Genomic DNA, 26,798 nt, shown 5'->3' on the forward strand with positions numbered 1-26,798 from the left:
TTTCGTGATTAGTTTAAAACAATTGCAAACTGCCAAATTGAATTAAAAGTTGAGCCGAAAGAAAGTCCAAAATGAAATAGTCTGGATAGGATGGTTATCTAATAAACCAAAACATCACGATGCACATCATTATGGCCATTACTGCATAAGTTGGCTTAGCTTTTCTCTTCTTTTTTTGTTTTTAAGTGAAAAAGAAAAACTGTAGACTACGCACGCGTTTTGCAACTGGAAACCGAAGCCAATGTTAGGCGTTGCACTGCAAGAAATAGTGATTCTTTGAGGGTCCTAAACTGAAATAATTTCAAGATTTTTTCTCTATAAAGATTCATAGCAACATGGGAAAAAAAATCATTTAAAAAGAGAACGCTTTGTAGAACTTTTTTCTGTTATTTTATGTTATTGAAAAAATCTTTGAACTTTAATTTGCAATCTTTGATATAGTTTTTCAAAATATTGTAATAAAAAAATATTAAATCGGTGTAGGGAAATGAACGTAAGTAGGCAAATGGTGTCTAATGCGTTCTTAAAGCAGTTTAAAATCCAAACGAATTTAATTTGTGTGCAATAATTTCTCTCTGTGCCCGGATTGCAGTGAGTTTTCGCCCCACCCACCGCCGAACTGCCGCTTTTCCCGGCGATTTTCCACCTCTGGCAGCGCGTGGCAATTTGCGGCTTCTTCTCCTGGCAGTCGGCTGCTACTTCTACTGCTTCTTCGGTTTCTGGACAAACGAGTTGCCAGCCGATGGCCGCTTGGCCGCTTCTTGTTATTCCACTTTTTTCCACTTGGCCAGTCCTCCTCGTTTTCCCCTGGCTTTCCTTCGCTACCCGGGCTCCCGGCTTATTTGCCAACCTGGTTAGCAAATAAATCGCATTTCTTTCTGTTTCTATGCTATTGAACTCCTGCAAGTTTTCCGCTAAATCAGTTTGCATCGAGACTTTAGCCAGTGAAGACAACTTGTGTGTGCTCGTCGGTCGCCCCGTTCCGAGTCCGATCTTTCGATTCCCAACTCCGATCCGCGCTATGTCCACGATCCTCGGGATTCCTGGACTCTAGCCAAGTGAAGAAGTTACCGAACCTGCGATTTAACGGTCCCACTGGGTAACTGTGGTGGAGATTGGAAGAACTGCGGTTCCTTAGTCATGGGATGGTGTAGAGAGTGTTGGGGATTAGCTAGATTAGACAGGCGGAAGTCTATAAAGCTGGAAGGAATTGCTCCTAAAAGCTTATCTCTTTTTACGGGGACTCGATGTTTTTATAGGATGTGTTAACTATTTTACATACAATTAAAATATTTCAACCAAATTGACCAAGTTTACTGTGCTTTTTCAAAAAGTATTCAATTCAATACAATACAACTTTTCTATATAGATATAAAAATATATTCAAATAATAAATCTTTAAATACTGTTTACAATCTATACATCCGTCAAAAAAAGATATATGCACTTTTATTTCTACTACGGATTTTTTGCTAAGAATGCTTCCGGAATGCATTCCCAGGAAGCGATTCAGGTTCTTTAAGTTCTCCTAGTTCGTCCTTATCAATTTTAGATCATTTAATTAAAGTAACTTGAAATTATCCCTCTAAAACTTTTAATTGAGGTATTCTAAAAATATTTCCTAAACTGTCTTGGTTCATATTTAGGATTATTGCATTCCAGAATGCATTCCGAGAAAGAGTTACAGGTTCCTAAAAATTCTATTCGTTTTTCTTTATTCTGGCCCCAGTATACACATCTTCTAAGACCATTCTGTCCTGGGCTCCCTGTTAATCCTCCCGTCAGTTGAGTTAGCTTGGAGATTTTCCTTTGAAAAGCTGAAGAGCAGGTCGGGAAACGAGCTTAGGTCTATAAATATTTACCAGCAGATGTGATCCCAGACTCAGAGCCAGAGCTCTTGGCCAACCAGTTTGATGAATTAATTGCGGATAAATAGAAAGAGAAAAACATCTACACGATGGCCATAATGGAAAAACTAAATGACAATGCAGTGGAGCAATTTGCAGGAGGGGATCGGGAGTTCGGGGGGTCTCCAGATCTGTGGATAGGTGGAAAGGGGTGAGCATTTAGCCCGGACGACTTGGAATGACAGCAATATGGTAACACGGTAACACGCATTAAAGTCGCCTGGGAGCGAGCTTGGCCGTCATCGGACTTGGATGTGGATGTGGACTGGAGGGGGCAACACTTCACACGCCTCACGCTAATTGACCAACTCTGGCGGGGATCAGGGGGTTGGGGATGGGGAAAAGCACTCCTCAGTAGTACCGACATGCCGACTTCCTAGCACTCCCGACACTCCAAATTTCATTTTCGGCCTACATTCGTTTTGAGGCAACATGAGATCTGTGACACTTCCCGTCTGGTGGGCTCCATTCCACGAATTGCGCAATCCTTCATCCACGACTGCATTTGCCTATCGCCCAGATTTCCGCATCCATTAGGAGTACATTTTCGGTCCCATGTCCAATCGTCATCGCTGCATCCGCGTTGGGATTTTAATTGCATTTCTTCGCACGCTGATGGGCGCATTCTGAAGTTGCATAGTTGGGTGGTTGGGGAGTTGGGGGCCTAGCAATGCGGCCCATGTCCATATGGGATGGCCACTTCTACTTTGGCCCACTTCCCGGCCCCACTTTCCGCGCTCTTGGGTTGACAGCCGAGGAGAAATTGATTCGAGGCGATTGGATTTGCTGGGAATGCAGTGGATGTGTGAGGCAGCCAGGGGAGTCCGCTCGAGTGATGGGTGAGAGTTGCGCGAAGGGTTCTTGGGTGTTCACATGGTCTGTTTGCTTGGGAGAAAGCTATCTTCAGGCTTATAGTATTTGTAACTAACCTTTTCATTTAGAAGTCAGGTAGAAAGGGGAAACTTCTGAAAGTTTGTTAACTTAACTTATTCTAATCTAAGAATGATAAATAAAACCACCTTCTATTAGTTTTAACTGCCCAGAGGCTGCTTTTCATCCACCTGTTAAAATGCAAGCAGGTTTTATGGCACAGCTTTTCACTATGTTCAAAATATAATACTTTTGGCTTTAATAGATCAAAATGTCGTGATATTTTTGCCACTACAAACCCATTTATCTGATCTTAACCCACTTGGCGGTGGTATATCAATCACTTCAGATCCGCCATGCATTTGCAATTGATCCACATTAATATTCCATATTCCATACGAGATTATGATCTAAGTCAGGGTCAACTCACGCTAACCATTCGCCAATTGGGGCTGCCAGCTAAATGCGCACACTTTAGAGCGTTTATCCCACTTCCAGATGGCGGCCATTTGCTTAACTCGCATTTCGAATGCAACTCGGATGGAATGGCAGTGATGCAATTGCATTTAATTCAAAGCGATTGCCATGTGCCTCTGACTCCCACTTGGCCAACTGTTGTGCCCGTTCTCTGGACGAAAAGCCCCCTCTTTCGAGTTGCGGTAATCAATGCTGGCGGCTGAGTTGTGTGTGGCCATGTTGGGAGCCGACTACCCAAGTATCCAACTGGCCACCGACTGCTTCCCCTTTTCCCCAGTCCCCCTGCGTTGGCCCACTCGCCAAGTGGGCCAATAAATCAGTGAACGTGACGGGCCGGGTCCGCTCTGCGATTTTCCTGCTCAAATGCGAAGAGCATGCAACCTGGCTGAGAAGTCTCTTTCCGCTGCAGGTAGCTCCGGTGGATAATGGGTTAAGGGTCGCAGGGTGGCAACTACCTGTAGTTCGCAACGCGAAAAATTCCCCGAAATAAGAGCAGATGTGCAAGATTATGTAAAAAATAGAGATTTGGTATGGCTGATCGAGAAAGATCGAATTAAAAAACGAATAGTTTATTGCAACTTGTTCTTGAAGGGAAGATTGTTGGATTCCATTCTGTTATTTTTCAGAGAAAGCTAAGACAAACCTAAACTATTCAGATAGGTAAAACCTTCTATAATCAGAAGGTTAAGGAAGAAATTGGTGTAACAAATCTGAAATGGAGTACTTCCTTTTGCAGTTTTGTTTTGTAGATCAAAAAATTTAACTAGAACATAGCCCCTAATCAATATTTTTAATCAGATAATACCTTATATGATATAAAAGAACAAAAATTTTTAAAACATGAATTTAAAGCAATGACAAAAGTTAACTTGACTTTAAAAATCGGGCCTTAGATTAGATTTAATGGAACGTGTTTTCCACAGGTTAGATTAGATTGTTTCTATATTAATTTTAACTTACCAATTAGTTTAGAATAGTCTTCGAAATAAACTTCACTTACACTTTGGGATGCAGGCGCGCAGATAGATCATCTTGCAGAACATTGAACTCGCCCCCGAATCCCCAATTGCAATTGTTTAACTAGAACTGATGGGCGAGGTCTTTAACCTGGGCCAGCCCGGCACTTAATCCTCGAGCAATGAGCTCCCTAAAATAGCATCCCCACTAGAAATGAGTCCAACAAACAGATGGCGGCGTCACGCGCCGCAAACACTGATGGATGAACGACACGGAGTAGGGAGGAAAGGCGGGAATTCCGGGAGTTGGAGGAGGGATTTTCGGACTCGTTTGTTTACATTTGGACAGAGTTCGGGTGCCTCGAGCCTTACCCTTGAAATTCGGCCGAGAGCTGACAATAAACAGATCTCCAGTGCCTGCCCTGCACCCAATTATCGTCGTCTAGGTAAAAAGAAAATGTGACGCCATTTCCATTTTCATTCCCATTTTCATTTCACTCTCGATGCCTCTGCATCTGCATCTGCATCTTCAGTTGCACACTGCACTTGGGTGTCGTCAGTTGCCGCTGCTCGAGTTGAAAGTGAAATCTTTGAGATCGCGTGATCCGCTTGGCAGAGATATTTCCATAGTTCATAATCACCGTAGCGATGGTAGCCGGAGGTTCGGGTTCTCTCAGGGCGCAGGGCAATCCCTTCCAGCTTTCGTTTGCGGTAAGAATTGGTTGGGTTACCAGGTATAAGGAATCGCAGGTCTCTCTAGAAGCCACAGTTACCTAGTTAAAAAGGGCCATTCCCGGCCAGTCATTTGTAGCCTCGTCTGCGTTGTGAGGCCCGCCGAATGATCGACTTTAAGCAGAATCCCTTCAAGATGAAGCTGGGCGGCTCATCCGTGGGCGAGAGTCGCCTGGGACGCAGTTGTCTGCGGGCTCGCTTTGTTTTCCGCTGGAAAAGCTGGGTAACCTTACGAGCCTTACCCTTAAAGTTCTGTCTCCTAATCCAAAAAACCCAAATAACATCTATATCTCCTTAAATTCCAGGCGGAACTCACGGATGTCTTGCGCAAGCGACGCAATAGACCCGATGCCTCCGACGAGGATTTGGGCCTACCTCGCAGTCCAGCTTCTCCACAGAGAAGGGCAGCGGGTGGCACTAGTAGCAGCAGGAATACCTCGGCAGTGGGTCACCAGTCGCGGGGGCACCACCACAGCGAGGTCTCCTCTCTAAGCCTGGTGAGCGTCAACAGTGCCGAGGCGGAGACCGAGGACAGCCAGAGCAGCTCCCATCACCACCGGCAGCACCACTCGCGGGTGTCCACCAGTTCGTCCATCTCGGTGGGCTCGGACATACTGCGATCCCATCACGAGGACGATGTGGACGCCGTGGGCGGGGAACGCCACCGCCTTTCACACGCGGCGGCCAAGCACAAAATGGCCATCAGGCCGGTGAAAAAGAAGGGACCCACCAGGCAGCATCGCATGACATTGGAGGTGAGTGATTGTACCACAGTAAACATTCCACTTAACGGATCAAAGATTTATAAAATATTATATATATTTTCCAATAATACCTTATCAGATATAAAAAACTTATAAAATATTAATTTTCTGCTTCAAAAATTCCAAGATATCATTTTATAATATAACTTAATCAGTATATCTATTAAAACTGAAAAATTCACTTTATAAAAATATTTCACGAATAATATTTCAACAGATAGATAAACTAATAAAACTTTAATACAATTTTTATATTTTGTAAATTTCTTACAAAATAAATTAATACGCTGATATCTGGTCCAAAATTGTTCCAAAAATAAAGATGTATTAAGGAAACCCCTTATTACAATAATACTTTCTAAGGTTTTTATTGTATAAACTATAGCAATTATATGTTATATATATCTTTTTTAAAAACTAATGGAAATATTGTTTCAGACTTCCATTCCGGAGGCCAATGAGGATGTGCTGAAAATGAGCCCTGGCTTGAGAGCTGTTCATGGTAAGTGATTCAAACTGCTTCAGAGATATATGATATAATCTAATCTTATCTTCACCTATTTAGAAGCCGACCTTAAGAGCAAGACGCGCTCCTTGCCACCGAAGACTCTGACTGCCATTGCGCCACCTGTCCAGGTGAACGCCGCCAGCTCGGTGACCACCAAGCGTACCAAGACAATCGAGCAGAGCTCCAGCATCACCACAGTGACCAGCTCATCGACGTCCTCCTCCACAAGCCACATGTTTGGTCTTCGAGGATTGACCACCAAGACCAATGCGCTGCTGGAGAATCGCGGAGAGTCGTCCACGGATGGCGATGACTTCCTGGCCCACGAGAGGGAGTCCAACGAGAGTGGCTTCCTCCGCCGCCTGATCCACCGGAACTCCAAGAGATCGATAGCCAGGGCCAACGATGGCGTGGAGGATACGGACTCCAGCCAGAGTGTGGCTAAGAAACTGCAGATCTCTACCTCCTGCCTGGAGGCAGCTGCTCGGGAGCCACTCCAAGTGCCGGATAAGTCCCGCAGTGCCACCTCCCACGAGCAGCACATCCAGGAGACGCGGCAGACGATAAAGAGGGAGATCCACAACGAGGGCAAGCACGGACTGAACGCCATGGTCAGTAACTATGGGGTTCATCCACATCCGCCCACGGCATTGAAACCCAAATCGGGTCCAGCTGCCAGGCAGCGATACCTGCCCAAGGAACTGGGGGCTATGCCACCGGCGGAGAAGCTCCCCTCGGGCAACGATGTGACCAACTTGCTGTCGAAGAGCTCGCGGGGCAACGACACCTTCCAGTCCACCACTTTGGTGCGCGAACAGCAGACCAAAGTGGAGTCCTCGACCTCCTCCTCCACCGCCACCCATTTCGAGAGGAAAGCAAAGATTGTGGGCCTGAGCGCCTTCCAGCAGAAGCTGTCGCGATCCAGCGACTCAGTGGGCCAGCACTCCAGCTCCTCCAACTCGTTGGAGACCAGCACGGATGAGCCCTCGCCACTGTATTACGAGGAGAAGCAGCGCAAGACGGTGGAGAAGTCGCGTAGTTTCCGCAACTACGAGGATGACCCGGTGGACTCCACTTCGGTGCACAACAACATGCCCAGTCTGCCGGACCTCTCGCTTAGTTTCCGGGTGCCTGCCTACTACAAGCAGACGCCCCAATCCCCCAGCTCCCCGATGTCACCCAATGCCAAGTGTGTTTCCCTGGGATTCGAGATCAACGACAACAAGTTGCTGCAGTCCCGAGCTGAATCCACTGGGCAGTTGCCATCGGTGGTTAAAACGACACCCCAGAAAACCATGGCCACCACAAAGCTGATTGTGAGCAGTCCGGGATCAGCGAATATCTCCCAGATCGAGCAGAACATCGACCTGATCGTCAAGTCGCCCATGGTGAGCGTCCTGAGGAAGTCCGGCCATGTGGCGGAGAAGCTGCCCAAAGAGCCGTCAACTCCGACCAAGCAGCGGCCCAAGCTGCTGGATCTGGGAGCAAAGATCACAGCTCCGGCGGCGAGTCCTAGCCCGAGTCCGGCGAGTCCGCTGACCAAGAGTGCCAAGCTCTCCAACAGTCCGCCCACAACTCCGGCCAAGGGACAGAGCTCTTCATCCTCCTCCAACAGTCGCAGGAACTCCAGCAATGTGGAGGTGACCGGCGAGCCGGAGTTCATGAAGATCCAGCTGAATCGCGTGGATCAGGCGCGTCTGCACAACAAGGCCAATCACCTGGTGCTGGCCAAGAACTTGAAGTCGCCCACGGAGAGGAGTCAGAGCAGCGATGACCTCAGTTTCAGGCGGAACAGCGTTGAGAATCTGGCGGGGATCGAGATTGTGGAGCACCCAGTTCAGGTGAAGCCTTTGAGCCCGGTGGTCAGGCCAACTACGCTGGAGCACAGCTTGGCCAGGCAAATGAGATCCGTGAGTGCCAATAGTGTGAGGACGAGCTATGGAAGCAGCAGTGAGGGATTAGCCACACCGATTACCCCTGCCACCACTCCAAGTATGCCCAAGAGTAATGGCTTGCCCAAGAGTAATCCCACTACTCCGAGGAGTGGAAAGGAGGCCAAGGAGCCAGTCAGTCCCAGGGAGCCGTTGAAGAGCAATCGCCTTTCGTTGGAGGACCGCAAGCGGTTGTTCCTCAGCGAGGAGCGATCGAAGCCGGCGGAGCAGCGCAGGAAGTCCATTACCAAGGCGGAGGTCACTCCATCTGCTCCTGCACCAGCCACTCCTTCGGTGATTCCAGCCACACCTGCCATTCCAGCCGCCACTCCGGTGGCCTCGCCCACCACACCCGAAATCTGCGAGGTCAATGGCAACATGGGCTCACCCACCTCCAATCCCGTGGTGCTGCGCAAGAAATCCTTTGCCAGCTGCAATGGCAATCCCAGTCCCTCCAAGGACGATCCCACGCCGGAGCTGATGAAGGTTTTTGCCCGCCGTTCGCTGAAGGTGAAGGATGACGACGTGGTTACCCTGCCGCAGGTGCAGGCACAGCCTCAACCTTCAGCTCCGGTGACCGGCAGTAAGAAGCTGCAGCCCAGTGGAGGAGGTGGAGGTCAGAGCGTGGACAGCGACAAGGAGAACCAGTCGAACAGCGAGGAGAAGCTGGACAAGCTGGCGCCCAAGAGCGAGTCCCAGGGCAACCATCATCCCAGCAGCAATCGCAACTCGGTGGCCGACTTCCGCAATCTCAACCATAACCACAACAACAATAATCTTCAGCAGCAGCAGCAGAAGGTGCCGCCCAAGGTGGTCACCTATCTGCCCCCCATCAAGACGAACAATCAGGGACGCAACAGCCTGAATAACAATAATCCAAGTGCAAAGCCCGCGGGGGAAAGGTTCTCCCTGCAACTAAAGCAGGCCAATCCTCTGGCCACCACCCCATCCTCTCCAGCAGCAGCAACACCTGTTGCAGTCGCCGCAGCAACACCTGCTGCATCATCTGCAGCCGGAACACCCAACAAACCCATCGAGAGGTCCGCCACCGTGGGCGAGTTCAAGGGAATCCACCAGAGACGCGCCGAGTGGGAGCAAAGGGCCAAGGAGGCGCTTAAGTAGGGGACTCTTTCAAGGATCACCCGATCCCCGAGCGGACCAGACTGTACCTAGCCTAGCTGCAATCCAAGTGCTTTTGTCTAGTGATGCCCTCGAGCGAACCGGGAAGGCAACAAAATTACTAAGGGAATAATCAAATTATCATTATAAAAAAACACATTAGCTAAAAACCTGTAAAGAATCGCATATGAAATCAAAGTTTTGGGCGCCGGGCTGGCCGTAGGTCATCCAAAGACAAAAGCGACCTGCTCGGGTCCGGCTCCCTAGAACACACTCTATAGGCAATAACTATATACCGATCTTCAAAAAGTGACTAGCGTATACTTATTTTTAGTCTATCCAGCGTATCGTTTACAAATTGGGCAACTAAGCTTCGATTCGAATTTGTTTTGTGCATGTCGAGAAATGTTACGAGTATGAAATAAACTAAAGTGCAACTAACTTCTAACTGACATAAAAAAGCATGAGAAAAATCTTAAGGACTGTGAGTATAATTACGCGAAGCAAGGAGCCTGATATTCGAAACATTTGATTTACTTTAAGTTGATACTTGCAAGCTTTTAATCGGTAGGAGAGAATGATTTTACTACTTAGGCTAACTATTATTACTTTCTACCTTGTTTATGTATAATTATAACCTTCGAAGTCTGCTGAGATTACGGATTGCAGATACAGTGTAACGTGTGGAAATCCAAACATATTCACGCCCAAGTGTATTTAAAACATTGCGTTTGTACAATTGTTGTCGAGGGGACAAGTTTGTAAATGTACATACAAATAAATAAAATCGAACTAATAAATATCCAAGCAAAAAAAAAACTTATTATTCTCTCTATTATTCTCCAAACATTTTGTGGATGGGTGATTATGTGGAACATGGGGTTAAATTTTTATAAAATCCCTATTTATATTTCGTCAAGATCATTGTTAATAAGAAGTCTCCTCCGTTTATATTTTTTTTAAATTATATAATATATATTTGGGTATTAAGATTATTTATTAGGAGCAGATATTGCGGTAGCTATAATGAAAATCTCATAAAATATACCTACATTTTATAGACTTAAATTAAAACGAAATCAAACTAAGCTTTTACAGTAACGTCCCTTTTTTTGGCGCCTAACTTTTGAATAACTTTAACCGCTGCCCAACACTAAACCCAACTACGCAGTGCCCCTACAGTGTGACCGTATGCTTGCAACTACAAAATCCCTTTCTGGGTGGCAGCTCCAGCAGGCACATGTGTTTCTCTGTATTTACAAAAGATTTCCCGAAAACAATTCAATAATGGTGGGTAAAACACATCTAAACCGTTTAAAACCCTTCTAATAGACAATCCCCCACTACAGGTCAAGGGCAAGAAGCCGTACATTGACCGCAAGAAGGCGGTCACCTTCCATTTGGTGCATCGCAGTCAGCACGATCCTCTGGTGACCGATGAAAATGCTCCGCAGAGGGTGCTCCTCGAGGCGGCGGCCCGCCAGCAGAAGCCCAAGGAGGAGGCACCAAGCACCATTGATCCCGAGAAGCGGCAGGAGGAGCTCAAGAAGTTTGGCATCCACTTCGACGACGACTACGATTACATGCAGCATCTGAAGAAGCGCGAGAACGACGTGGTTTGGGAGTTCATGGAGAATCCCAATCAGGCGAGGAAACAGAAGCTGCAGGATGCCGAGAAGGCGGGCCCGGCCCCCAAGCTAATCCTGCCAAGCTCCGTGTTCGCCAGCGAGTTCGAGGAGTCCGAGGGCATGCTCAACAAGGCGGCTCCGCAAACCCTGCGTCTCGACTGGGATCCCGATGTGGTGGCCGCGCTGGACAGCGATTGCGAGAACGAGGAGCTGGAGGATGACTTCGTGATGCAGGCCATGGCTGAGGGCTCCGATGACGAGGACTGGGATGGCGAAGAGGGCGACGAGGAGGAGCACTCCGACATGGACTTCGATTCCGATGACCTAAACGAGGAGGAAGACGAGGACGAGCTGATGGATCGCCTGGCGCCGCTGATGCGCGAACGTCGCTTCGACGATGAGGAAGTCAAGTCGCGCTTCACGGAATACTCCATGTCCTCCAGCGTGATCCGGCGTAACGAACAGCTCTCCTTGCTTGACGATCGCTTTGAGAAGTTCTACGCCTCGTACGATGATCCGGAATTGGGCGACCTGGCCCTGGAGGACATCGAGGGCAACTGGCACCAAAAACATCCCGTTGTGATGCAGTGCTTCCAGGAGTTCAAGAAGAAGGACAAGAGCATCGAGTACAACAAGGAGTGGGATCGCGAGCGCATCGAGAAGTATCGCAATGTGGTCGAAGGTGAGCAGGATCCCACGGAGGAACTAGTGGACTACGAGGTGGACGACCCCAAGCAGAAAAAGTGGGACTGCGAGTCCATCTTGTCCACCTACTCGAATATCTACAATCACCCGAAGGTGATCGACGAGCCCCGGCGCAGTCGTCGTTCCAGTGCCAGCACAAATCCAGCTCCCATCCAAATCGATCCCAAGACAGGACTCCCCACAAATGTCCTCCGAAATGGAGTCGATGGCCAACTGACAGCCAAGGCCCTGGCCAATCTGGCTGATGAATCATCCGCTGCCACTGGACCAAAATCACTATGCGCCAAATCGGTGCTCTCCACATTGAGCGTTCTGTCCATCAGGCCCAAGGACGAAACCCCCGAAGAGAAAAAGGAGCGGAAGCGACTGCTTAAGGACTATCGCAACGAGCGCCGCATCGAAAAGAAGGCCAACTCGGAGGCCTTCAAGGAGGAGAAGAAGCGTCTGACGCACGTGAAGATCAACCAGCGAACCAACCAGCAAGGAGCCTCCATTGTCTAGCTTAAGTTTCCGGCCCTTTTCTCTAGGCTTAAATGTGAAATGTATACACGGGAGTATATATTAAGTGATATCTATAAACGAAGGATTGGATAAACCGACAAACTGTTGCCGTTATTGCGGAAATAGACCATTCGCATTATAGGCCCGCGCTTCAGAAGTTGGAGTCGTGCCGGGATGTCGCCTTCTGTTGGCGTCATCGTCAGTTGTCAGCCGACCATTAATCAAAGTGGCTGACTGTGCCGCACGCGCTGGGGCTATAAACCACAACAACTATGCCAAATCGCGATACCCTGGAAAAGAACGCAGCGAATGTCCTGCCTGGCGGCAATTAGCCCCAACTAGTTGACTTGCTAACTGACTGGCTGGCTGACAACAAGTTTAGTCTAGCGATTCGCGAACTGCTAACTAGCTCGACGGCCGAACATCAAGCGGAATCAACAGCAAGGCAATCGAAGCGAAAATAAAATAAACTCCATTTCATTGTCAGTTGGCAAGCAGCAACAGCAACTACAGGAATGTTATAACAAAGTGGCTTTTTACCTCGCCTTAGGTCCATATGTACAGCCTGTAGTAGCGCCTACATCAAGTATATGCACGACAGGGCTGTGTCAGTGCGCTACTATATATTACAGTCGACGGTCGGTGCTATAAACGCGATTTGTATTTACACAGCCATATAGAAATTTCCCACGAGGACTGAGGACTGGGGTCTAGGGGCCGCTCAGGCCTCGTTTCCAGCCCTTGGGCACTGGTTACGGGCAGGTGGGGACTCGCTTCGGTGTGGCAGTTGTTTAGTGTTTTGGTTATTTTGCGGAATTTTCAAGTCAACTCGCATGCACTTTGTTGGAAAAGCCCAGCGATGTCAGTCAATACAGGCTGTTAGGGACATATCTAGAGTCCTCGTAAAGGGATACCTATTTATAAGACCAGCAGAGCTGAAAGATTATATTAGATAATGAGCAATATTATGTTTTATGTATGCAATTAAAGGGTATCACTATTATATCTTTTCCCATCACCTTAGCCTCATTAAATGAATTTGAGAACACTAAGCCAATCCCAAATAAGCCAATAATACATATCCCAATTTATTAAATTGCAGATGGATTCGTGACATTTATTGGAAACAGCCCATTCATTTGATCATTCCCTTCTCATACATGAGGTTGGGGGATGGGATTAGAAAATCCCAAACACACTTCCAGGGAACCCAACACCAATTTGCGAGCGAACCGAGGGCTTGTGCCCATGCAATCGTCCTTCCAGACCCCCAAAGCCATGCCCCAACCCATCCCAAACCCCAGACCCCGAGCCCAACTCCCTTCATTGTAAGTGGAAACCCGTTACAGTTGGTTGTCGTGCCTGAGCCTCCGCAGAACGTTGGGGGATTTTTTCGTATGTCGTATTAAAGTTGGCAAGGCGAGCGGAGCGGCCAAGAAATTCGCGTATTTTCACAGCTCAGTTCCGTTCCGTTCAGTTCAGTTTAGTTCCTGAGCGAAGGCGAACGGATTCGGGCGCGCGTCGTTCCCGCAGCGCGGTAATTCCCCATATAGTACTATAGTATCTGAATAACATGCCCTGGGACATGATGGGTGTACTGTGGAGTTCGCGTGAGGCGGGCGTTAAACTCGCGTAATTTTAGGACATTTTCGGAAATGGAACCCCCGCTGGAGCATTAATAAATGCCACTAACTACATAATTAATGTAATTGCTGGGGATCGAAAAAATCCTGCCTTTATATAACGTAATACGGCGGCATTCTGCAGTACTAAGGCATTTAAAAACCTCCATTAATATTAATCCAAGTGTGGGATCTTTGAACTTGTCCGCCCGGAGGATCCTGCCCTGGCATGAATATTAATGGGTTTCATTATTTGTCATCAGAGTTAGTGCGTGTTTTCAATCAAAGTGAAGCCCATCATTCAGCCGAATGTGTGGCACAAAAGTATCTGTGAGATTAACGTTATGAAATATGCGAGTGTGATGAGTGACTTAGGCATTCCTGCCCAAGATCCATATCTGTGTGTGCCCACACCACTTGAGGCTCGGCCTAGCCGGATACGGTTCATCTCACGATCTGCATACCCGAACCCGCACTTATATACTACCTATGTAGATATATGTACGGTGGCTTGGCCGCTGGCAGATCTGGAAGTGGAATTTTTAATTTGCGCGAAAATACCCATTGCCATTGCCAATGTCAACCGCAGAAAGTAATTTATAGGAAGTGGATGTCCAGGCAATTATATGTGTGCTGCTGGCCAGGAAGCCTGCAATTGAAGCCCTCGATCTGTCCATTCCAATCCATCTCCCCCCGTATCTGTATCTGTACCTGCCCAATATCGGTCGCATAAATACTCGCATAGATTGAGCCGTTACACCGGCCACCGCGAGAGCTGTCTGTCTGTTCAGCGACTTAAGTAAAATTGGCACGCGATTCAATTGAATCTTGGCGAGAAGTGTGCTGTGTGCCCTGTGCCGGGGCAATTACCAGAACATCAGTATATCAGTACTATGCCATGCCTTGACCGCCGGCGAAGCTCCTCCGATCCAGCTCCATTCCCCTTCCGCGTCTAAGACTACAGTGGTTACTTCCTATCTTGAACCTCTCTCGCTCGAGGAATTCAATAAAGTTCCATAAATAATATATCTAGGTATTGTCCCTTAAATACTTGTTTGGAATTCGATTGGAGGTTCTTTGAAATTAAAAAATACATATAATCCTTGACGATCCACCAATCCCAATCAATAATAAAAGATCTTAAAGTTTTTAAAACTTAAAAATCTTACCTTGTTGAACTATTATTGTCAAATGTATTAGTAAAGATTAATGATATACTGATTGATATAAAATCTGCTGTAAAGAAGAAACTCGATTATTTTTTGAATTATTAAAAAAGCCATCACAATTTTTGTGATATATTTTTTTTTTGAAAGGATTTTAAGAGAATTTGAAGTATTTATAATAAAAAACATTAGAAAACTATGCGACTTTTAAGGTATACTTTTTTATTTGGGAGGTATAGGGATAAACGAGTTATAAAAATAAATTCAATGGATAGTCCTAACGGAACCCCAATAGTTTAATAACATATATTCTAATTTTCTTTCATATGAAATCACTAAACTGAATCTCGGTGAGTTCAGGCGAGGGAGTTACCACTGTAGATATCATTTTACGGACGCAATCCGCAATCGCACGCCCACACAGCCGGGCGTGGAATCTACATATCACAGATGCGGATACAGATGCTCGTATTTAGATGAGCACTCTTTCGCCGCGAGAACCCGGCTCTTGTTTATTCGAGTTCCGAACAGCAGCCGAGTCGGAGGCCTAAGCCCTGAGGATAGCGATTGCCCATAAAGGACACTTTCCATAAACGATCTGTGCTCTCTATCTCTCTTAACACACATATCTTTTGTTCAGTGTTCGTGTCGTTTACTAAGTGAAAAAATCCCCTATAAGAAACATAAAAAAATTCAGCCAGAGAGCAAAGCAAAGTTCAAATCAAAGCACAATGTAAGAACAGCAGTCCAGAGGAACAAAAATAATAAGAAATGCGCAAAGCAAATCCAATGCAAATGATCGAAAATATTGTGTTACAGAAACCGAATTATGAAATTCCCACGTCGGTGTAAAGTGAGATGATTTGAGGTCTGTGTTACAAATCCTTTCCCGTGCCGTCGCCCCAACATCATGCTCGACAAATTCAACACAAACGCATTCATATCGTTTGGACTGGGATTCATACTGATGTGGTAAGCTCGGGTGACCAATGCCCATTTCCATGCCCAGCCATCTGGAGTTCCAGGCGGCTCCAAGTGCCACCCCGACTTATCCCAGACCCAGAATCGTTTCCAGTTCAAGGGGAACCTTCGTACTGCCAAATGCATAATCATCGGCTCGGTTCTGTTCTGTTCCGTTCGGATTCGGTTTTGGTTTTAGTTTTAGTTTCAGTTTCAGTTCGAAATACCCGTAGGCAAGGTCAATTGGATCACAGTCAAATGAGAATCCTGCACGGCATACACGGCCGATTGGAAACGGAGGAAACTAATATTATTATTCGTCTGGCAGGAGGTTAAGCAGCGGAACTGAACAGAATCGAATCGAAGCTCCGGCCAGCACGAAGGAAGTTAATTTCAAATTCAGACTTAAATTGACAAAGTTTGCTACGGTTGCATGTGGCAGACATCAGGGGCGAACGGGCTCCTTGCCCCTCCTCCAGTCCCATATACAATACCCCCCTTATAGAGGACTGCATTTGAATTCCCCCCTTTGTTTTTCGCTGCTCATTTTGCAGGCTGAGCGAAGCCACGGAAGCCCACGTGAACTACACAGCCAAGCCGCGAGTAGTTCTTCCGCCTAATTATGTCAAGGGTAAGTTGAACTATACCTATAGCCTATACCCATACCCACTAGCTATACCCATACCCATACCCATACTGTATCCCCTAATAGCCCCCATACCGGCCGCAATTGTTACGGTCTGTGAATAGGACTCCTCGGAGGTGTCCTTTTCGATGCGGTCTCCTTTTGTTTTTAATTGCTGGGGATTGCCCCCCGCTTTTAGGTTTTTGTGATTTCTGATTTGTTTGCCCCATGAAACCGGCAGCCGTGGGCTATGGATATGCGTGTTTCGGTTTTTCCTTCACCATTTCTTCCACTTTTTTCTCTCTCTGTTCGGTTCGTGACGCCGCGAATTTCAGGGCCTCCGTCTATAACATACTGGGTTAGGGTTACGGTGGGTCCGGGTCTCTGAGGCTTTTGACGTCATCCGGCATTACGATCGATTAAAATCAAAATAACATTTACCGGCGTCAATTGCCTGCCAGAATTACCGAAGAATTTGTGTAATCCCAAGATCTAGGGGAGAGCTGGAATTAAAGTTGCATTAGTCCATGCCAAACGGAACCCCTTAACTCGGGTTAACCTGCTTGCTTCTTTATATAGGTTGCCCTATCTTTTTTTTTCAAATAATATACACCCAGTAATTTAATCATTTATTATTTACCCTTGTTCTGGTTCACACTGACTAGAGTTCACTAAACCCAGACTTACCATACAAAACCATATAACAATCATAACAATTTCTGAGAAATAATAAATGACCTAAGTTAAATAACAAATCTTCTTAAGGGTACATTGAAAACCACCAGATGTTTATTGAAATCAAGTAATAAATCTTGAAAAGGTATATTAAAAACTTGGGATGTTTATTTAATTGAAAATATTGTAAAGCTAATTATTGGGAATTTTTAATAACAAGGTTTTGATTATCCCCAAAGTGTTAAATTAAATGAACAAATTTAAAGGTTTTTCTTGTGATTATATACGAATCTCTGTAGAATATTGTAGAATAGTGAATTTTTGTGGTATACCAATGGATTTCTAATCGAATCCAATGAAATCGAAAGGCATACTTTCAACTTATGCAACTCCTGCATTTCTTGGCCAAAGTCAACCTGCCAAGGTATGAATAATTTACCGAAATTACCCAGAGGCGTGTCCTCTTCATTTGAGGCAATTGCTGGAGCTAATCAACACCTTTATTCCTATCGATTTTCGCCGGTTGTGTAATACGCACTAAAACCGTAGGCTGCCCCTGAACTTGCCTCAGAGAAGAAGTCGGGGATTTCCTTTAATACATAGTATATTTTTTTGGGCAGTCCAGACGGAGGCCCCCTTTCAAAATGAATTCGCGCACGAAAGTGTGGGCCCTCGGATTTTGCTATTTCGCGTATAATAAGTTCACACTCCATTCTGGCTAACCGGAGATCGACTTGATTTATTGCAGAGATACGACCGCCCTCGAAGAAGGGCTCCCCAGTGATAGTAGACTTTAGCATATTCGTTGTAGATATTAACTCAATTAACGTAGAGGATATGGACTTTAGGTAAGTGGCGGCGGAACTGGAGCTGGAGAGACCTCAACCGGGCGATCGTAATGGAGCCATATAGCAATACTGTGTACATTTTCAGAGTAGACATGTTTATACACCAGCGCTGGCTGGAGTCGCGTCTGGAGATCCCGGACGACATCTTCGAGGAGGGCGACGACTACGTGACGCTGCTTCCAGAGGTCTTTGAGAATTTTTGGCAGCCGGATCCGTACTTTCTCAATTCCAAGATTGCCGGTACGTCCATCTAGCCTCTAGATATCTGTATCTGTGTAGTATAAGCTTCATGTTCGAGTAGTCTATGTGTGTCGATGTGTATCTTACGTATGTATCTTGGAGCGGGATTGTTGCACATTGTCCAGCTGAGCTCGTCACCCTATGTGTCTAAAATAGAACAACTAAAAACTCTCTAAGTCTGGACCGTTTGTATATAGTAACGAATTACTTTTGTTTCCTTTGTTTGTTTGTTTTTTTCCTAATCCACCGGTTACCTCTACCGACTAACAATTCCCGAACTAACAATACCGATACTTCTGCATAGGATACGGAAGTCCATATGTTGCGTCCACTTCCATGCTACGCAATAAGGGCGAAAGAGATTCGAAAAACTTTCACCTGAAAAAAGATATAAGTATATCAAAAATGACTCTAGAATTCTGTGTTTGCCACTTTTGTGTTTTGCCAAAATCCATCGAAATCGATATCAGTATCAGTATCAGCGCATACCTGCCATCCAATGTATCCTGTATATTCAACATACTTCGAAATCTATCTTTACGGACTAGGTCCTGGGCCGATTTGAATGAATCCTCTCGTGCCATATAGTTATTTGTGTGTATATATGAACCATACATTCCATTCCCAGCGAAAGACCCTGTGTACATTTAAGTGTTTTTTTATAATTTCCCCACCCAATACCGGAGCCGCCCACTCGAGGCCCTCATTATACGCACGAAATCCAATCCGGTTCCAATGCCATGGTCAGACAGGACACTCAAAGCCACTGTAGAGTCACCCCCTGACCATCGCCCACGCGCCGAGTCCAAATCCGAAAATGAAAATTTGCAGTTGCACCCGGAGTCCTGATAAGATCTCACCTTGGAACCACGTGTGCACCCCGTTGGCAATTTGGTTTTTTCCATTTTCGGTTGCCATTGTCAACATTTACGAAACAAAAATCGATTTCGAATCGGTCAAGCTTTATTTATATTCGTTGTCACGATTTGTTTAACACCACAAGTCGCCATACTAAATTGTTTTCATTTTTCGTTGTCACGATAAGTTTTACAATCGTGAGGATGAACATTGTAACAAAAGTAAAAGTTCCAAAAAAGTACTATATAATTGATTGCCTAGTTAGTTTTTAAGATTTGTTATCTAACAGTTTTTATATTTAATTTTATTATTTAAATGTTTCCAATTCTTGATTGGGAGTCCATTACACTATAAAGAAGTTTCATCATATCTATGTTTAATCTATAAATAGTACCACTTATCGATTAACTTATTTTCCAACAAAAAATGTAAATCATGTATCTTTTAATTGTACTTATATTTTACCAAAACCATCTTAATCACCACCCATTCGTCGTCAGTAGAATGTCGCGCTTGAACCTAGACCTAAGGTGATCACGATCACCATCACGGCACCACCAACTGATCCACCTAACCACAGACCACTGAACCACCACCGAAATGCGCAAAGAAATGAGTCTATTGATGCCAATGCCATAGTTCTAATCAAACCCATTTGTTCCGCATCTCTGCAACGTCTTCTCGATGTCTTTTCGTTGTAGAAATAGCGACACTGACCCACAAGTTCACGTCGGTGACGCTCTACAAGAACAAGACGGTGCGCTACGCGGCCCGGATGCACGCGATCATCGCCTGCCAGATGGAGTTCCAGCTGTACCCCATGGACATCCAGGTGTGTCCCATCTACATCGAGAGCTGTAAGTGATCTGGCTTTTCTAACGAAGACTGGTCTTACCCGTAATCCCCCAACCCCAACCCGAAGTCTCATCGAACAACCAGAAGGTTAAGCTGCGCTGGTCGGACTCCGGCGTAACCCTCAATCCGGAACTGAAACTGCTGCAATACAATCTGGGCCAGCCCCTGGAGCTGGAGGAGAGCGACGGCTATATGCCGGAGAAGGTCGGGAACTTCTCCCGGCTCACCGTGTACTTCCGCTTCGAGCGCCAGATTGGCCACCACCTCATCCAGACCTTCGCCCCCTCCTCGCTGGTGGTGATGCTCTCCTGGTTCAGCTTCTGGCTGGGATTGGACGCCATTCCAGGACGGGTCACGCTGCTGGTGACCTGCATGCTGACCCTGGTGACCATGTTCACAGGCGCCGACATCCCGCCAGTGGCCTACGTCAAGGTGGGTAAAATATATCTTAAGATTTTTACGGATCATCACCCATAAAGCCATTAAAATTAGGTCTTTATATAAATTAACTATTTTCCAATTTTAAAATGTTAAGACAAATTCCATATTTTTAAGGGCAGATTAAATGTAGAAGATTGTTAATTGAAATTGGTTATTTAAACAATGAGATTTAACCCCTGGGTTTTCTAAAACTTTTAAAATTTGTTTAAAAATGTATCTTTAAGATTTATTTTTCAAACCATAATTGAAGAATTTAGTATGAAGAATATTAGATTTGTGTACTTTCGCGTTAAATTAAAAGCAGGTTTCGAATGGAAAAGTTTATAAGCTACTGACAGTTTAACTTGTGGTCGAGAAAAAGGGTCATTATGAACCTTTCCTTTTTAATTTTGCGGTTTCTAATATTAATTTTAAATTAATCAATAAATACATATTTGAGAGTTCTAAGCCAGAGACCTCCCTTTTCAGGCCCTGGACCTCTGGATGGCCGGCTGCATGCTGTCCGTGTTCGCCGCCCTGGCCGAGTTCGTGGTGGTGAAAGTGCTGGACGTGCAGTACCAGTACCAGGTGAACCGCATACCAAAGGTACTGCCCATGGTAAGGCAGCTGTGGGGATATCGCTTTAATAAATAATGCCACCTTCTTGTCGTTCCGATTCCAATTTCGATTCGATTCGATTCGATTCGCGTAGCGCATCAGCAACATGGAGAAGGGTCAGTGCGCGACGGTGGCCAGTTGGGAAGGAGGAGCGGTGCGCTCGCGGAAGGCCACCCAGACGCCCACGACGCCGGGCCAGGTGAGCTATTAGCCACTGATATGCGGGGGAACCAGAGCACCTGTCATGTCGAAGGGTGTACTCTGTACAGCTATCAAAAATATTCAAAACAATTCTCGTAAAACCCCTGCTCCACAGACCTCGCTGCAGGGAAACGGTGGACCGCCAAAGCCAGCCAGGCGCCAGAGCCTCCTGTCGGTGGCCTGGACGGATACGGATACCGGCGTGGAGAAGATCATGTGGCGGGAGATTGACAAGGTGTCCCGCGCCGTGTTCCCCATCCTGTTCTTCGTGTTTGTACTCCTGTACTGGCCCATTCTGCTGATGAAGTCGTCCTAGGATTTGGGGAGCTCCAGACTGCACATGTCTGGACTCCGTTAAAAATCGAAACGCAAACGAATCTGTTGATAGAACTACAACTGGACTGGATTTAGAGCCCCAAGTGCAATGCCAGAGACGCCGAGTCTTTGGATCTTAATATCTGCAAAGAGAGCTGCGCTCCCTGTCATCGAAGTACAAGAAAGTCTACTGTTACCTACATAAGTGCATGGGTTATACCAGAAACCTAGATCGGGTACATCGAATGTACTGAGTATATAGCTTAGTTATGGACTACTTGCTCACGGAGAACGTATTGTTCATTTGAGTATTTGCTTGTACAGATCCGATCTTGTATGGAACGATACCAATAGCTCTCCCTATATTATTTTGAAATCTATGCCGAAGAACGAAAAATTATTATAATCTATTTCGAACACCGCGCACACCCCCCACAGGGTCATAAGCTTCAGCTACTCTAGGCATTAATCGTGACCCACATCGATTTAAACCAATTTTCATTTAGTTCTGCCTTATATACACCGGATGATACTAATTAAATGTATATCACTGTGCCAGTGACAATACCCACAATCGAAAACGGGGTGGTCCCTACTTTGAAAGTATACACACCCTCTACAAACTGCGAGCTACACGCATTAATCATTTTCGGGCAAAACGATTTTAATTGAACTTTTGTATTAGGCTTAAGCAAATCAGCCAAGATATGGAATTGGTGCTTTACGGAGATAATAACACACAAAATGGCCTCTAAGGATATTTGGATTGTAAATATTGAACCAAACAGTGAATGCTTTTAGAGATTTTTACATATTTAGAATTATTTATCCATTATAGCGCATTTTAATGCAAACATTAGAGCTGTGGCTTTTACATCTAATACTAACATTGACCTGTAGTTCAAACAGCGCACATCAGGCAGAATTTTTGAAAATATAAACATATACTATACATATTTGTTAAGCTAAATCGAGTTTATATTTGATATGAAGATACGGACACAATGTAAATAAATTACATCACTACTATATATATATATATATATTACATGCATATCTAGGATGGTAACGGCTGTACCAAGTTAAGTTTATATAAATATCTATATTCTTTCCATCTTTTAAGTTATGTTGTTCACTCAGCTATTCGTAGGTCAGTGAACCCTCTAATAATGTTATCGAAAGCTTTAAATTTATTCTTAATAAAAGACAAGGCGCGTACATCTATCAAACAAACTAATAGTTGGTTTTTATAACTTCTGAAGATATATACCGTCTATATATCTTCTTCGGAACCACTGTCACTCTCCTCCTCATCGCTGAACTGCGTCTGCCCATTCTGCTCGTCCTTTGACCTGATCAGTAGCATTTCCTCATCGCTATCTTCTGCCACGGTCTTCGGTTTGCCCTCATTCTCCTTCTCCAATTTATCCGCCCTGTCCAGGAGGACTCTTAAAGTATACTTATTGTAGTCGCAGCTGGAAATGGTATAAAAGGGGATTCAGTAAAATTGTTCAATCATTGATTAGGTTTTACTCACATCTTGTTCAGCATTTCGTACTTCCTCGAGAGCACCTCGTGCAGGGCCAGCAGTCCTGTGTGCTGGAAGACTCCATCCTGATTGCCGTGCTTGGTCAGCAGACAGCAGCTCCATTGCAGATAGAACTCGATGTGGGGCGTGGACTGCAGGTGACGGGCCAATTGTTGCAGCAGTCGCTGGGCAAACTCCGGCGACAGATCCGCGCAAACGAGTTCAACTAGAAAGGCAGAAAAAAACGAGGATTGGGTATACATGCAATGCAGGCACGTGCTGGCAGAGCTGTTTATGGCCAGCCATTTGCATGTGGGGTTCAAAACGTATGCAGGTGGTATTGGAAGGGGTTATTAACCAAGGTGAGCGCTGGGGCGAGGACCTTGAAACTGTTTATTAACACAGCAAAGTGCAAATTTGCACATTCGATCGGAGAATGGAGAACGGAGTCAGGGCAAAGCAGGCGACCGCCGCTCCGGCGGAGTGTGTCGCCGCTATTTTTAGTCGCGCCTGGGCTGAAGGTTGCCCAAACTGACAAGGACTGGCCCCCGAGTGCAGCAGGCGATTTGGCATTTTACTCACTGTCCTTATACGGCACTCGCTCCAGCACTAGGGCAATCAAATTGAGCTCGTTAAGCTTCAGGGACATGACCAGCGCCTTGGTGTAGTTTTGGTTTTTGAGGGACTCGTGGACCGCTTTCGGCGTCACCTCCAGCGACAGGTCGAAGGGATCGAAGACAACGCCTAAAAAGGAAGTTTTTTAATCATGTTATATAATTTTAATAAAAAAAAGATAATAGCATACCCTTATCCAAGGTATAAATGCAGAGTCCCTCAGTTCCTGCCGCTGCGAATGCCTGACCCGTGGGTGAGAACTTTACGGAGAACACTCTAACCTCCTGCTGGAAGCGTCTGGCGGACATGTCTCCGCTACGTACTCCCGGCAATCGAATGGCCACCTTGCCGCCCTCTAGCTCTTCGCGCTCCTCCACCAATGCCATGTTACCAAACTCACTCATGTTCCTGCGACTGATAAAGTCCTGGCAATCAAAATCAAAAACTTTAGTAAATGTATGCCTTACAGATCTGTAATTACTTACATTGAGGCCATCTAAGCTGTGGTTTTCTGTGATTTCGAATTTCTTCAGAAGAATAGCCTCCCTGACATGATATATACAGATGTTGGCCGACTTTCCAGCAGCCAATATGCACTCTCCATCCGCGGAGTATTCAATGGTAGAGAAATAACTAACAGAGATTGCATTTATTGTATACAACTTAGGTAGTTTTGAGTGCCAATCAACTCACTTGCCCTGGGCATTCTGTTTCGCTGTGATTATATCAGTCTCCAGTCGTCCACTACCCAGATCATTACGACCCTCTATGGTGCTAACTTGGCTGGCAGATTTGACGTCAAAAATGGTGATGTTACCACTCAGAGTGGCAACGGCGATCTGGCAATTTGGGGATGGCAAATCAAATTAAGAAAAGTAAAAAAAGCCTCGATGATTACCCACTTACCTCTTCACCACTGGGACTGAAAGTCACATTAGTTACATCCGAAACAGCATCAATAGTTTCGTGCTCGCTGTTGCTCTCCAGGCAGTTCCAAATCTTGACGGTTTTATCCCAAGAACCAGACACTAAGGTGGAAGATGTGGCCACTGGGGAAAATGCCACAGAAACCACAGGTCCCTCATGCCCACTGATGATCTCCAGTAGCTTGCCCGTCTTCACCGACCAGAGGAATATGTCGAACACGTCCTGACCGCCAGCCACCACAAACTCGCCGGAGTAATCCACAGCCACGCACGAAAACTGAACAGGATTCGGTGAGGTGAAAGTTCTGAAGTTTCGGTATCTGAAATGAAAATGGCATTAGTCGTCTTCTTTATTAAGACGGTAAGAAAAATGTACCTGTTTACATCAAAAGCACGCACTGTGCCGTCCAGAGAGCTGCTGACCAGGAACTTTTTGTTCCTGCTGAACTGTACGCCAGTTACACCACTTGTGTGCTCACTGAAAGTGACAAAACAGAAGCTGCTCTGCGTGTTCCACAGCTTCACCTTGGAATCTTCGCCGCCGGTGGCTATGAACTGGCCATCCGCGGAGTAGGCAATACAGGTCATCTCGCTGCTGTGTCCCTGCTGCTTCATGATGTATTGCTCACTCTGCCACTCCCAGACCAAAAGTTGTCCAATCTCGCGGGAGGCCAAAGCCACCCAGTCACCCGTGCAGTTGAACAGGGCGGCCGAAATGGGATACTCGGAGATACTCAGCGAGTGTATCATGTTCACGTCGGGCAGTTCGTACAGGTAGAAGGCTCCATTGCTGAAGGCCACCACTAGGACCTTGGTGCGAGTGTTGTAGTTGGCAGCGGTTAGTTGGACATCCCGCTGCTCCTTTCGCGGCTCATCGGCCAGATAGTGGCGGGTTATTTTCTTGTAAAAGAAGGGATGACCCTTTCTCTCTTCCTCATCTTTTATATCGTTGACATCTTCGGCACCTTTGGCTGAATCCTCCTCCTTCAAGTCCTCCTTTTCCACCACATTTTCAACGTCATCCTCTGACTCTTCGTCGGCTTCAGCTTTTTTCTCTCTCTTCCTTTGAGGAGGAGCTATGGCCGGCTTCTCTACCTCCTCCAAATCCGAGGGAGCCATGCTGCATTCCCACAAACACAGTTGACCATTGCGACTTATGGTGTTCATGTGCAAACTGTTCGCCTCGAAGAAACAAGCCACAATGGCATCCGTGTGTCCACTTAGGTTGAAGGTGCGAAAGTTCTTGGTATAGTTGAGAGCGCAGATTTTGGTGGAGCTATCCCGACAGCCGATGGCCAGAAAGCGGGAGTCCGAGGACCAGTCCAGCCATGTGACATCGTCGTAGCCGCCGAGGATTTTGCGCCGCAGGACAAAGGGATTGTATTCGCCGGTGATTTCACCTGGGGCACAGAATACCAGTACTAGATTCTGGACAGCGACGGCGAAGAAGGCGCCGTTTGGACTGAAGCAAATGCACTGGGTGCCCTTCTGGAACTTGTGCCGATGTATCACTGTACAGGACACCATGCTGATGAGCTGCGCCTGCCCCTTTTCGTTCACCGCGATCAGCAGGCTGCCATCTGGCGAAAGGGCCAAGTTCGTGTAGTTGTACCGATTATCCAGGGACAAGGTGCGCGATTTGTTGCTGCAAGGGGAAGAAATATATTTAAGATATCATTGGTTAAATGAAAAATAAACTCACTTTTTTAAATCGTAGACCGTTATTTTGTTGCCCACCGGACTGATAACCGAATTTCCATCCGGCGTGAAGACCAAGTTGCCATTGCGATATATTGTGCCCAGCAGATTGGAAAACTGTGATAAGCATTAGATATTTGTATGGATAGTTCGCGGCATTAACTTACTTTGTAGGAGAACTTCATTTTATGGCCGTTTTCAAGCGAAAACCACGAGCAAAAATATAAACAAAAACTCCCGCACGTGTTGAGGTAAACAGCACATGCAATGGGAAATACACTAACGCGTGTCGAAATACCACAGCACGGTATATACCAGATAGGCGCAACAGATGGCAAGCTGGGCTAGTGACGAGCGCTATAACAAGCTATAGCGAAAAGATAAACTAACAACAAAAAATATTGTACTTCAAACTTAATAAAAAAAATATTTGGAAGTGAAAATTGAACTAATTTCGTACAAATTACTCATATTCCTATTTAACATTGTTTAAATATATAATTAGATTACCAGCAATAAAGTTTCACATC

At 45.9% G+C, this 26,798-nt stretch overlaps 4 protein-coding genes across 14 annotated transcripts in view; 3 read left to right on the forward strand and 1 right to left on the reverse strand.

The window, feature by feature from the left end:
• LOC108036423 (mucin-17) overlaps positions 1–10,087 on the forward strand; it is a 40,907-nt gene extending 30,820 nt beyond the window's left edge. For 3 of the 5 annotated variants that reach the window (XM_017112551.3, XM_044092535.2, XM_050888293.1), the window contains 3 exons: positions 5,248–5,697; positions 6,145–6,208; positions 6,272–10,087. In XM_017112551.3, the coding sequence (XP_016968040.1) occupies positions 5,248–5,697; positions 6,145–6,208; positions 6,272–9,267 (3,510 nt within the window). In that variant the 3' untranslated portion in view covers positions 9,268–10,087. Of the gene's footprint in view, positions 1–4,762; positions 4,922–5,021; positions 5,166–5,247; positions 5,698–6,144; positions 6,209–6,271 lie in introns of those variants that run through there. The other 2 variants (XM_050888294.1, XM_017112552.3) reach the window with 2 other exon arrangements.
• A 325-nt stretch (positions 10,088–10,412) lies between these two features.
• LOC108036636 (protein LTV1 homolog) lies at positions 10,413–12,200 on the forward strand. Its single transcript, XM_017112910.2, has 2 exons — positions 10,413–10,554; positions 10,614–12,200. Exons 1-2 carry the CDS (start codon positions 10,456–10,458, stop codon positions 12,096–12,098), a joined length of 1,584 nt encoding a protein of 527 aa, XP_016968399.1. The 5' UTR covers positions 10,413–10,455; the 3' UTR covers positions 12,099–12,200.
• Positions 12,201–13,484: 1,284 nt separating this feature from the next.
• Positions 13,485–22,532, forward strand: LOC108036553 (glycine receptor subunit alpha-2). Of its 7 annotated transcripts, XM_044091852.2 has the most exons (12): positions 13,485–13,635; positions 15,527–15,619; positions 15,706–15,858; positions 16,401–16,477; positions 17,895–17,994; positions 18,080–18,234; positions 18,539–18,628; positions 19,794–19,949; positions 20,015–20,379; positions 20,857–20,985; positions 21,080–21,184; positions 21,302–22,532. In XM_044091852.2, exons 3-12 carry the CDS (start codon positions 15,797–15,799, stop codon positions 21,500–21,502), a joined length of 1,440 nt encoding a protein of 479 aa, XP_043947787.1. In that variant the 5' UTR covers positions 13,485–13,635; positions 15,527–15,619; positions 15,706–15,796; the 3' UTR covers positions 21,503–22,532. The 7 variants fall into 7 exon arrangements, with proteins under 7 accessions (XP_043947787.1, XP_016968278.1, XP_016968276.1 ...); XM_017112789.3 differs by lacking the exon at positions 15,527–15,619 and having other exon boundaries at positions 20,857–20,973; XM_017112787.3 differs by lacking the exon at positions 15,527–15,619 and having other exon boundaries at positions 13,486–13,635.
• A 141-nt stretch (positions 22,533–22,673) lies between these two features.
• On the reverse strand, positions 22,674–26,538 carry LOC108036552 (periodic tryptophan protein 2 homolog). The gene is made up of 10 exons (XM_017112786.2): positions 26,436–26,538; positions 26,273–26,385; positions 24,947–26,215; positions 24,551–24,890; positions 24,338–24,483; positions 24,130–24,277; positions 23,835–24,069; positions 23,612–23,773; positions 23,039–23,255; positions 22,674–22,976 (listed from the first exon to the last, which is right to left on the reverse strand). Exons 1-10 carry the CDS (start codon positions 26,451–26,453, stop codon positions 22,775–22,777), a joined length of 2,850 nt encoding a protein of 949 aa, XP_016968275.1. The 5' UTR covers positions 26,454–26,538; the 3' UTR covers positions 22,674–22,774.
• Positions 26,539–26,798: the final 260 nt, after the last annotated feature.

This window comes from Drosophila biarmipes, chromosome 2R (genome assembly GCF_025231255.1).
Source record: "Drosophila biarmipes strain raj3 chromosome 2R, RU_DBia_V1.1, whole genome shotgun sequence".
Lineage (NCBI taxonomy): Eukaryota > Metazoa > Arthropoda > Insecta > Diptera > Drosophilidae > Drosophila > Drosophila biarmipes.

Excerpts from the sequence above, each read along its gene's own strand:
- LOC108036636 (XM_017112910.2), top strand. The coding sequence starts at position 10,456 with ATGCTTGCAACTACAAAATCCCTTTCTGGGTGGCAGCTCCAGCAGGCA. Across the intron at positions 10,555-10,613 it reads CCGAAAACAATTCAATAATG|GTCAAGGGCAAGAAGCCGTA; the intron begins GTGGGTAAAACA and ends CCCCCACTACAG.
- LOC108036553 (XM_044091852.2), top strand. The coding sequence starts at position 15,797 with ATGCTCGACAAATTCAACACAAACGCATTCATATCGTTTGGACTGGGA. Across the intron at positions 20,380-20,856 it reads CGCCAGTGGCCTACGTCAAG|GCCCTGGACCTCTGGATGGC; the intron begins GTGGGTAAAATA and ends CTCCCTTTTCAG. Across the intron at positions 21,185-21,301 it reads CGCCCACGACGCCGGGCCAG|ACCTCGCTGCAGGGAAACGG; the intron begins GTGAGCTATTAG and ends CCTGCTCCACAG.
- LOC108036552 (XM_017112786.2), bottom strand. Across the intron at positions 26,216-26,272 it reads ACGGTCTACGATTTAAAAAA|CAACAAATCGCGCACCTTGT; the intron begins GTGAGTTTATTT and ends TTCCCCTTGCAG. Across the intron at positions 23,256-23,611 it reads GCGAGTGCCGTATAAGGACA|TTGAACTCGTTTGCGCGGAT; the intron begins GTGAGTAAAATG and ends CTGCCTTTCTAG.